Consider the following 12,072-nt stretch of genomic DNA (forward strand, 5'->3'; position numbering starts at 1 on the left):
GCCATGTTGTACCCTGCCTGACAGTGCCGGATCCCTGCCATAGCCTGTTATTTGATAAAGCTTCTGCGTTGTTGTTTTCAAAGTCTTCCCATTTTTGGAATTCTCTTAAGGTTTGCGTTTTTACAGCTGTTTGAAATCATTTTTAATCACTCAACAGTTTAATCCAAGGATAATCATGAGTCATATATTCCTGGATGTTTGCGATAAGAGGTCCTTCTTAGGGATCTTGGAAATCACATGAACTCTATGGCCCATGGGGAAATAAGATCCATCACGGCACCACTGGATAAGCAAGCACCATATTTTTGCTTCCTATTTAATTTCCTAATTAAGAGAAGATAATGTTGTGCTCAACAAGTGCTTAATGACATATGGGTGTATACTTTAAAATTCCATATTGATGGCCATTAAGAAGTGTGGAGAGAGGGGGGAAAAAGAGAAAAAAATCAAATTATTTATGTCCCCAGTTAAAATTGTTTTTGTCAGGAGCATAAATTAAAAATTTTAAACTCTATATCTTGGACACAAAGTTTCTTAAATATATTATCTCATTTACTAGATCAACACCATTAGATTAAGCCTTACCTTCCAATTTGACAGTTGAAGAAACTGGCTTAGAGAAGATAAATGGTTTCCCTGAAATTATGCAGGTTTTCAGTAGAAAAGCTAAAAATGCTGACTATTGGTTTTCCTCATGTTCCACATCTCCCTATAAAGCAAAAACTCAGTGTGGCTGCCACTTCTACTTGGAGTGGCCATATTTCTTCATCTACCTCCAAAGTCTCATTAATTCAACAAATATAGTTGATATATAAGATATTATATTGGGTATTTAGCAAAAAAAATATTTAAATAGTTCAGGCTATTTCTCATGACTGTACATTGTACTGACCTAGTAATGAAGAACTTCATTCTCCTGTGGGAAGCCACTAAACCTATTGCCAGCAAAGGGTTTTAAATTGGAGTCTATTGTGTCACATACCTTGTATGTTGTCTACCTTGGCCTCTATAACAACCTTCAATAAAGATGTCAAGTCTGTATAGTCTGAGCTCTACAACCACACAGCATCCCATGAGTATAACATGAAATGGAAAATAACAAAGGACTGGCTGTAAAATCAGCCTTTTCTTTGATGACTCAGAAGTCACCGCCTTCTTTGTAGGGTCAATTACAGACATCCTCCTCATGACACCAAAGTGAGCAGAAGCATTGCTTAACCTCACGTTCCAGCTGATTGGGTGTTAAGAATTGTCTTCCACCTTAGTCTGTGTCCGTCCTACTCAAAGATGCTAAAAACCCTTGTCTATGTGATTTTAAGATGTACGAGCAGGAGAGTTAGTTTTAAAGTTAATGTTTCTTTTTTTTTTTTTTTTTAATAGTTTTCACAGTGTACAGACAGAATAAAAGATCTGGAGAAAGATTTTGTAAATCCTGAGGGTAAGAACAGAATCCGTTTTCTTCCGGGGAAAGATATGACTACAGAAGAAATGATCAAAAAATTAGATTCGGTAAATATTCTTTCTTTCTCATTTTTTATTTCTTTTATTCATTGAATTTATTGTGGTGACATTGGCTAATAAAATTATACATGGCCTGGCCAGAGTTGCTCAGTGGTTGAGCATTGACCCATGAACAAGGAGGTCCCCGGTTCAATTCCCAGTCAGGGCACATTCCCAGGGTTGCAGGTTCATTCCCCTGTAGGGGACATACAGGAGGCAGCTGATGATGATGTTTCTATCCCCCTCTCTATCCCCCTCCCTTCTTCTCTCTCTAAAAATCAATTTTAAAAACTTATTGAAAAGAAAGAAAAAAATATATAGGTTTAAGGAATACAATTCTAGAATGCATCATCTATGTATTGTATTGTGTGTTCACCATCCCAAGTCAAATCCTCTTCCATTGCCATGTATCTCCCAGCTTCTTCTGGATCTTAAGGGAAATGTTTGTAGTTTTTGCCCATTAAGTATAATGTTGGTTGGAGGTTTGTCCTATATGGCCTTTGTCACGTGAGGTATATTTCCTCTATTTCCACTTTGCTGAGATTTTTTTTTTAATCATAAATGGGTCTGGATTTTACCAAATGCTTTTTCTCCATTCATTATATAACTGTGTGTTTTATATCCCTCATTTTGTTTATGTTGTGTATCATGTTTATAGATTTGTGGTAATGTACCAACCCCAGAATAAATCCCACTTGATCATGGTGTATGATCTTTTTAATGTCTTGCTGAATCTATTGCACAACTATTTTGTTGAGGATTTTAGCATCTATGTTCATTAGGGATATTGGCCTGTAATTTTCTTTCTTTGTAGTGTCTTTATCTGGTTTGGGATTAGGCTAATTCAGGAGGGAGACCAGAGAGTGGGACTATTGCATTTCACCAGGCTGATGCCATGAGGAGGGGAGTGCTCTACCCAAGAAAGATGGCCTCTACAGTGTGCGAGACTCAGCTCAGGGGCTCTGGGTATAGTCCCTTAAGCTCTCTCCCCAGAGCTACTAACTCCATTTTCTCTTCACATGACTCTAGTCCACTCCACCTTCCCTACACTGGACCCAGAGTAAGTGGCTATGAACGAGATTTTGTGTGTTGGCCCTTTAAAAGAGTCCTCTCCCTCCCTAGTGGTCAGAATACCTGCTGATTTTCACAGCCAGATGTTATGTGAGTGCCTCTTCCAGGCTCTGTGCTCTGGGCTGGGAGCCTGGTATGTTGTTGAGACCCCCACACTTCTCAGGGGAACCCTGACAGCTGAGATAACCCTCCAGAATCTCAGCGGCTGCCCATGGGAGTGGGGCCAGCCCTTTTCATGTCTCCACCCTTCCTACCAGACTCCATGTGGCTTCTTCTGTAAATCCTTGGTTATGAGACTTCTCTTCTGTTAGTATTCAGTTGGTTATTCAGGTTGATCATTCTATAATTTGCTTTGTAATTCCAATTTGGTCCTGGGAGAAAGTGAGTGTACCCTCCACCTACTCCACCGCCATCTTGGATCCCCAAATATTATTTCTTAAAATAGCATCTATTTGCCCTTGTTGTTCAGTGTTACAGATATCTGTACTAGTATTTCAGGTTATGGGGATAGATTTATCCTTCATTATTCTAGCCACTAATATAGTAGACCTTCAGTGTAATCTAGTAACAAAACCCAAACTTGATTTTAAACATTGCCAAAAGAAGTAAAAATTAAGTGGTTTCAAAATGTGATACTCACCTTTGTATCATAGCGCCCCTCCCCCCCAAAAAATTGGGGGCATCTTGAGGGATTAACATGCCTTCCTGATGGGAGCATATCAGAGGAAGGGCAATGGAAGGTAGATTGAGGTGAGAGGGCCATTCTCTGCCATGAGGAGGAAGAATTCCCAGAGCTATCTGCAAGAATGGGGGCAGCGGGTGGCAAGGGAAGTCATGCCTTAGCCCAGCTTTAAAGACTTTCTAGAAGAATCTTAGCAACTGCAAAAACAATGTGTCTTCGTTAAGCGGGGAGAAGCTTTTACTTGTGTGACCTTTTTTCCCCTTCCTATTGCAATTGTTTTTTACTGTAGCTGGAACTACAACTGGCCAAGAAGGAGGAGCAGTTACTGGAAAAGGATTTCATCTATGAACAGGTCTCCCGGCTCACGGATAGGATCTGCAGCAAAACTGAGGCCAGCAAGGAGGACACGCTGCTCTTGGCCAAGAAGGTCTGTCCAAGAGCCTGCCTTTTCTATTCTGTCCTTACTGCTTTATTGCAGTTCATTTCCCACCAAATGCTTTGCTTACCGAGCAGAGCGCAGGAGAGATTAGGCTTTACGTCAGAGAAGCAGAATGGACGTAGAATTTAAAATGTAAAGAGAACGCTTAGATATTAGTTCAAAGTAAGTTCCCATCTTGTTCCTTGAATGAATTCACTTTAAAGTGGGAAAAACCTAAGCTTTAAATTGCAGTATACAAGTTTCACTTAACTGGGCACCTACTCAAATATGACAGTCATTATCTTTATAGTCTATGTGCCAAGTTAAATCCTTTTGAGTTCCTTGTGAATGGAAGGCTTCATTTAAACAACAGTCTGACTGCATGGGAACTCAGCCAGAACCCAGAAATGGAAGGAGACCATGGAAGACAACAGTCACACAAACATGGGCCTATTACACCATGGGGTGGAGTCACCACTGGGCCCCACTAGTGAGGAGAAGCCAGTGACACAGAGCTTCCTGATTTCATAAACTTAAAATAGTGTAACAGGACCACGATTCAATGCCATAGGGTCCGACTGGGACTGCTAGAAGGTACCTGGAAAGGAGCAGACAGCAGGAGGGGGCTGGTGATTGTGACGCAGAGGGGCCTTGCACCACAGCCTGGCCTCCGTGGCCCCTTGGAGCACCCCACTGTGGCTGCACAGGGATTTTAGTTAGCCAGCAATACTGAGCTACTACGAGCTCCTGTATGCTAGGCATGGGGGCAGGAACAGAGAGGAAGGGGCATGCCATTCACAGTGTCGAGTTTGGGGAGGGAGATGGGAAAACAGATCATGGTAACATCCACACCTGACTGTGGGCTCCACAGGGCAATGACTGTTCCTCCTTCTTCTTAGTTTCCCCAAATGCCTCGGGTGCGCTAAACTCTAGAACAACATTTATTAAAAAAGTAAACAGTCAGCCCTGTTCTAAACACATTTCTGGCCTACCAACTCAAGCAGAAATTATTGTAAATCTCAAGCCTCCTATGCCATTTATCTGTCTTTCACACTGGTTCTGATGACTTACACAGGTGGATGGTCATCACAGCTCATGCATTTCACAACTTCACCTCATAAAATAAGAATGTTAAGCTCTAGCCTGTTTGGCTAGTGGATAGAGCCTCAGCCTGGGGACTGAAGGGTCTCAGGTTCAATTCTGGCCAAGGGCACATGTCTAGGTTTCAGGCTCAATCCCCAGTAAGGGGCATACAGGAGGTAGCTGAACAATGATTCTCTCATCATTGATGTTTCTTTCTCTCTCCTTCTCCATTCCTCTCTGTAATTTAAAAAAAAAAAAAATGTTAAGGCTCCTAATGTTTGCCTGAATTAGCATGTCTGATATTTCTTTAAATGTTCCCTTCCTTCCTTTTGTAAAACGAATTTCCCTTTCTTTGGAGAAAGTCAGTGCTTACTGAGGGCTGGCTTGTCAAAGATGATGGCCGTGTTTCTCAAAAATCAACAATAATCTTGGAGAAATGCTGAAAGTGTAGGGAACTCAATGAGTTCTGGCCCAGTAGTTTATCTACCCTCTCCTTCCCATCTTCCACGTTCTCTGTCTTTAAAATTATAATGTCTTCATAGTAACCATAACTTGAAGGTAGAAATATGTTCAGATCTCAGATACTAGCAAATGACCTTGAGAAAGATACATAAATGACTTAAAAACTGAGTTTCCTGATTCACGAAATGGGAGTGATATCAGCTGAAGTCACTGTAGGCATTACATGGTCAACAGAAGTAGCCTAGCTTTTCGTGGGTGCCCAACAAGAATGAATGTCACCTCAAGCCTCTCATCTTCCTTAGGTAGCTTATGGCTCATCTTCCAAGTTTCCCAAACGAATGGAAAATCTCAACAAAAACTCAAACCAACCCAGGATCTAACATCATCCTTTTTTTTTTTTTATAGAGAAGAAGGAAGTTGGCTGGTTACACATACACACAACATGCAAGTGTGCAGTGACTGGTTAATTAATGAAATTGGGTAGAGATAATGACTCACCCCTGATCCTCTAAATGGCAGTCTTTGATTCGATGTGTGCTCCCTCAAAATTACGACAGTGTAGAAGCGTTTACAAATTTATATTCCCTTAAGAAGACAAAGTGTGTACATAATGACCAGTCATTACATTTTCAGAGGCAGGTACATCACGGGCAGCAACATTCTTCTAAGCAAACGTACTGATAGACCAGTATGTGCTTTATTAGAAGAAGAAAAGTCTTTCAAGGTCAGGTGTAGTTTTTTGGAAGTTCACATTCATGTCTCCAAGTACCCTGGTTCAAAAGCCTGAAGGATTGAAATGGACTAAGAATTTACTCGTCCCTTCTTTTAACAAACATTCTATTATAATTTTTCTCTGTGCCTCCTATGTTCCAAGCACATCTTGGATAGTGGGAATGTGATGAATAAAACAAGTAGGCCTTGTCCTCATGAAGAGTAGTACCTTCTTGTGGGACGACTGACTGTAACCCAATAGCTAATGCATACATATATAACACAATGGCAGTGGCGAGACAGGTCATAAATTAGAAATACAGCAAGGTGATATGGCAGTGTTGGCAGGTGGGAAAGTCACCACTCAGTGCCCTGCCATGGCCACAGCCATCCTGGAAGGTTGTGCTATGGGCCAGAAAGCTTAGAGAAATTCCAACTTCACTTCTTTCCCGTCTTTTAAAATCAATTATTCCACTAAGCCCTGTCCTTTAATTCTTTGATGATAAATAGCTGATGAGAAATGGTCAAGACACACATACAATCAGAACATTTCACTTCAAATTAGCGGCCAGATTTTCCCCAGTTTAGCACATGCTTGCTTATGACTTAATAATTATGCACCCCAGAAATTATGATCAATAATACAAACATGTTGAGATGTGACTGTTTTCATTAAAAAAATATTTCAGATGCAGAGCCTCTGCTGATTACCTTATATAAGTAAAGAATAACTTTTAAATATAGTTTTTATTCTACCAGATTTCACACACACACACACACACACACACACATTGGATAAGTGACAAATTAATAACGTGGCCTAAGTAAGCCATAATTTAGACATCAAGAACACTTGATTTCCCTCTCCTTATCACCTCTTAAAATAGAGAGACTTCACTATTCCCCTCACTACTACCCGCCTGGACAGCTAGTAACTTGATGAACACACGTCTTTCTTTTCCCCTCTTCATTATTATTTACGCAGCTAGGGTGTCTGAGGTCTCATCCAATTCTTATTTGTCCCCCACATTATAGACAGCCAGCAGCCTGCCATTTTCTTAAGTTCTTCTCGGAACATATACAGAAGCTAAGCCTTGGGTTCTTTCATTCTAGATGAACGGCTACCAGAAAAAGATTAAAAATGCTACTGAAAAACTGATGGCTCTTGTTGCTGAGCTGTCCATGAAGCAAGCTCTGACCATTGAACTCCAGAAGGAAGTCAAGGAGAAAGAAGACTTCATCTTCTCTTGCAATTCCAGGATAGAAAAGGGTCTGCCCCTCAATAAAGATATTGAGAGAGAATGGTTGAAAGTACTTCGAAATGAAGAAATGTATGCCACAGCCATCGCCGAAAAGTCTCAGGTACATTTAGGCTTTTATATTGCATTTGTAAAGTGGCAGGGAAGGGATATTTTCAAGGGTTTCAATCTTCCCAAAATATATGAAAAATTCCCCACTCTACCATACATAGTCCAAACAATCAGAAGAAATTTTGGTTGTATTATCATTGTTGTTGTTGTTGTTGTTGTTGTTGTTGTTGTTGTTGTTGTTATGTAGAGCCCTGGTTGGTTTTGCTCAGGGGTTAGAGCTTCAGCCCGCAGACTGAAGGGTCACAGGTTTGAGTCTGGTCAAGGGCATGTACCTCAGCTGCAGGCTTGATCTTTTGCCACAGTTGGGGCGCCTGGAGGAAGCAACCAATCAATGTGTCTCTCTCACATTGATGTCTCTCTGTCTTTAGTTCCCCACCCCCCCTTCCACTTTGAAAAAAATCAATGGAAAAATATCCTCCAGTGAAGATTAACAACAACAAAGAGATATTATGTAGACAAATCAAAGTACAACAGTTCAAAGCACCATAATATTCCCTGGGGAACATCTGGCAAACACCAAGTTCCACTCCACAACCTTACTTCATGCGTAGTGTGGCTGAACCACCACGGAATCCCACTGACACGGCAATGACCAGGCGAGGCCGGCTTCGGTTTCACTATTATCCATACATCTCCAATCGCTGTCCTTGCACCCCTGCTTAAACCACACCTTACTCTTCCATGTCCACCTGCTACTGCCATCACAGCCTATCTTGAGGCCTCCAGCACACCAAGGTTGTCCCAGCCTTTGCACTTGGTGTGCAGCCTTGGCCTCAATGCCATCTCTTTTTTTCTCCTGCCACCAGCCTCAGTCTATGTCCATCATTGGTTCCACCTGCACATTGGGCGCCCAGTTCTTCTGCCTAAACCCATGACCTTTGAATATGTGTAGAATGGAGACTGTGTCTTGGGGACCTACAACTCCCTATCAGACTGTCAAGTAGATTCTTCAAAAAGACCATTGTTCACTAACTAGCCCAAGAAAAAGGCACATTGCAAACATAAGTTAGGAATATCTGAAACCAGGGTCTGGTTTGTCATTCCCACACTGCCCGGAACGGTATTTACCAGCACCTTCGGGTTTTACCGAGGATGTCCCAGCATCATTTACCTGTCTCCGTTATTTAGAATTCTTTTTCATGCTGTAAGAGAGTCGTCTGTTTTCCAGAAGCACAGGCAGAAACTTAAGGACCTTGAGGGTCAAGGCAAACTACTGACCACATCTTCCCTCTGGTTCTACCTGACTCCTTATCTCTTCTTCACCAATGACTTACCAAAGGGAATAGATTGTCCTACCTCTGTCAACAACAAAACCATGGAAATGCTTAGTATTTGATGAAAGATACTGAGGTTAGAACACACAGAAAGTTAAAACCCACCAACCAGTTTATGATAAACCATAAGCCCCATGAACAGCGTGATGCTTGAGCAACATGGGTCATTCCAGCGAGGTGCAACATGTGCATGAGTATGTAAGTGTGTGTGTGTGTGTGTGTGTGTGTGTGTGTGTGTGTGTGTGGTGACTTCACCCTCATACCCTCCTATCCTTTGGGGGAATATCAACTAGCACAGCCTACAACTCAGACCCAGCTGTGTCTGACAAGCCTTGGGGTAAAGTGGCTGCACAGAGTTTGCAGAAAACTGAAAAGGAAATTTTGTTCTTTGCAGCAGTTCTTGGACACACACCGCCAGCTGCCCAATGGTGTTCTCACAACTGCAGAGTTGCGTCCGACTGCCTATATCCCAGACGCAGAAGCCACTCTTCCCTTGCCGAAACCATATGGTGCTTTGGCTCCCTTTAAGCCCAGTGAACCAGGGGCCAACATGAGGCACATCAAGAAGCCTGTTATAAAGCCAATTAAAATCTGAATATGTAAACCAGTTCTGGCTCCTCAAGGAGACACTTCAGCCAAGCTTCATCATATCCACAGCTGGAAAATGTCAGCACAATAGCGTGAAATTACAGGCAAATAAAACAGCCACAATTAACCAACAGCAGAAATAACAGTTTCCTTTTATACTCACCAACTACTATATTTTATATGATGTTGAGTAGGACATAGAATTGTTCTACAATTATGTCAAAGCATATATTTGCATTGTTCATTTCTTTCTTTTTCACTCTATATATTGAAACCTTTCAGATATATATAGTAGGCCAGGTGCTATAAAAATTCAATAAAAATAATTTTAATGAAGCACAGAAATTAGCTGACTGGTCCTTATTTATTAAAGACAAAAAGGAAATACTGTTCAATATACTGACTTTAAAGAAAAAGATAGAATGATCAAGTATCACAGAGACTTAACTGACTTTGCTAAGTAAATGGTTGCATTTAAAGCTAATGTTGTTAACTCTAAATCAAGTAAAAAGCAGGAGGGAAGCTTGTTATTTTCAAAATAATGTTATGGTGATTCTTTTTACAAGTGATTAATCCTTTCACTGCAAAAGTAATTATGCCCTAATTTATCTTTCTTATACACCTAGATTTATCAAAATGTTGGATGCAAATAAACTCATGATTATTTCAAGTTTTGATACCAGATTTTTCAAAATTTCAATGGAAATATTTATAACTTGGCATGTGAAAGAGTTGAAAATGAGACCAATTCCTCTCCTTTTATTAATCTAATTTTATTGCATTCCAGCTAAGTATCTTCCTAATTGTCTTTATATCTTCATATATGTAAATATACACAAGATTTCAAACCTGTGATTTTATATTCATTTACATGCTCAGTTTATATTTCATACTGATATCAGTTATGAATTTTAGTTCACAACTCTGGGCGTGAGAAATGCCACATTCCTTTATTTTGCTAAATCAAACAAAATTTGTTCCAAGCCCCGATCCTGCCAGATTGGAGGGAAAATTAATGTCATTCTCAGTCTCTGGGTCCTGAATTAACCCAATTGCTTTGTGAAGTTATTGAAAGGCAATTCCTTGGGAGTACCCATAAGTAACCATATAAATCGTGTGTTTAACACAAAGAAATGCATAAACACAGGTCCTGTGTTGTAGGAATTAGCAATTGCATTGGACATTCAAAAAAATACCCATTGGAAACTTAACAACATAGGAATGGGGGGGAATTAAATCGCAAAGGAACGGGTACTTAAATATTACAGTGTGTCACCATTGAGAGGGGAATGGTGGCACTGTGAGCTGGAATGACCAGAGGCCACAGTCAGAGGGAACTCCTCACAGAGAAGATTTTTAGTAGGTGAAGAGGGGATCCCGGGTGAGGGAAATAGCCTGAGCAAGGCTTTGAAGTAAAAGGACAAAAGTTGTGCACCAGGCCCAGGCAACGGGGCTGGCTGGAACAGAATGTGCATTTTGGGGAACTGCATAAGCGGATTAGGGGGACTTTTCACTTTATCCTGTGACTTTAAATGTGAGTTTGAATTGTATCCTATAATGAATAGCAAGTTACTGAAGGAGTATGACAGGATCGAGCTAATATCTATCTCAAATATAAGTCAGTTGAATTAGAACTTAGAAAGCGACCAACACAAACCCGGTGTGAAAAGAAAAGGGTAAGGAATGAAAAATAAGGACCTTACAAAGAGAAAAAAAGATGGCTCCAAGATTTTGAGCCTCAGTGTCCAAAAAGGGGAATTCTGTAGAAAGGATAACTTTTAAAATACAATGATCATTTTAGAAAAGAACCTGGGTTATTATACCAGCTAGTGATATTTATGATGATTAAAATTTCACAAGTTCACTGAGGGAAGTAATGTGAAAAGAAATAAGCAAAGGGTCATGGGCTGACCCCAGGCAGCAACTGTATATATGGGTCAGAATTAAGTCACTGTAGACGGGGTCAGGGCGGGGGGAAGGGTGGTGGGATCAGGGGAAAGTGGGAGAACTAGTTAGATGTCATGGGGGACTTTTGGGAAACATGTTCCTAGACTCATGATTCCTTGCTGGACTATAAAGTCTTTGTAGAAGTGACAAAAGAGACCAAAACTTTCAGTGTTTTTTTGTTTCATTTTTTAATGGTGATTTCTAAATCAAACTTTTATAAATATAAAAAAAAAAGTTTAAACATATTAAACACAGTTCCATCAGAACCATCACAAAAAGATAAATCTTACTCTGAATAGACTGTATGTACAAATTGCTGTATGTTACAAATTTTTCTATCCTGGAAATAGCAGATTTGACTTAGTCCAAATTCAGGTTTTTTTTTTAAATCTATCCTTTTTACAAATACAGTTTCTATGCAACATTTAACTTCTCCACTTGCCTTATGTTATTTTCAATGACACTCGTAGATTTTGTTTTTCTAAACACCAGTCCCTACATGTTTAAAGCATCTTTCATTCCAGAGTGCGGCCGAAACCAGCTTCTGGCCTGCGGAGCCACTAGGAAGAGCACCCTCTTTGGCACTGCCTGCCTCCGGGGCTGGCTGCCATTTCCCCACCCTGGGCTGCACCTGCTGTCCAAAACCGGGGTGAGGGACAGCAGTTGACTTCATTCTGAACTACCAAACTGAAATTCAGATGGCTCAACAATGCATTCTGATTTTGGTAGCCAATTTCAAATATTGCTAGAGAGTTCTCTGTAGAAGTAGAGCTCATGAGCGAGAGTAAAACTTGAGAGCTGACACCATTACATTTTCTTTCTTATAAGCCCAAAAGCATTGTGGTGTGTTTCAGAGCTGCTTCCTCCACAAATTTTGCATCCACGTTGTCATGTCCTATAAAAGCATCCAGACCTGGAAAGAGAGAGAAAGAGGAAAGAGTTACTATGAAACCGTGTGGCATTTAT

General features: G+C 40.6%; 2 protein-coding genes across 7 annotated transcripts in view; one reads left to right on the forward strand and one right to left on the reverse strand.

Moving 5' to 3' along the window:
• The window catches only part of CCDC146 (coiled-coil domain containing 146), a 193,294-nt gene extending 183,746 nt beyond the window's left edge, over nucleotides 1-9,548 (forward strand). For both annotated transcript variants that reach the window (XM_084897804.1, XM_084897805.1), the window contains 4 exons: nucleotides 1,381-1,509; nucleotides 3,543-3,680; nucleotides 7,041-7,289; nucleotides 8,966-9,548. In XM_084897804.1, the coding sequence (XP_084753930.1) occupies nucleotides 1,381-1,509; nucleotides 3,543-3,680; nucleotides 7,041-7,289; nucleotides 8,966-9,166 (717 nt within the window). In that variant the 3' untranslated portion in view covers nucleotides 9,167-9,548. The remainder of the gene's footprint in view (nucleotides 1-1,380; nucleotides 1,510-3,542; nucleotides 3,681-7,040; nucleotides 7,290-8,965) is intronic.
• A 2,204-nt stretch (nucleotides 9,549-11,752) lies between these two features.
• GSAP (gamma-secretase activating protein) overlaps nucleotides 11,753-12,072 on the reverse strand; it is a 93,814-nt gene continuing 93,494 nt past the window's right edge. For all 5 annotated transcript variants that reach the window (XM_084897815.1, XM_084897814.1, XM_084897813.1 and 2 more), the window contains one exon: nucleotides 11,753-12,019. In XM_084897815.1, coding sequence (XP_084753941.1) covers nucleotides 11,928-12,019 — 92 coding nt within the window. In that variant the 3' untranslated portion in view covers nucleotides 11,753-11,927. The remainder of the gene's footprint in view (nucleotides 12,020-12,072) is intronic.

This window comes from Pipistrellus hanaki (assembly GCF_964339955.1).
Source record: "Pipistrellus hanaki genome assembly, chromosome: 10".
NCBI lineage: Eukaryota > Metazoa > Chordata > Mammalia > Chiroptera > Vespertilionidae > Pipistrellus > Pipistrellus hanaki.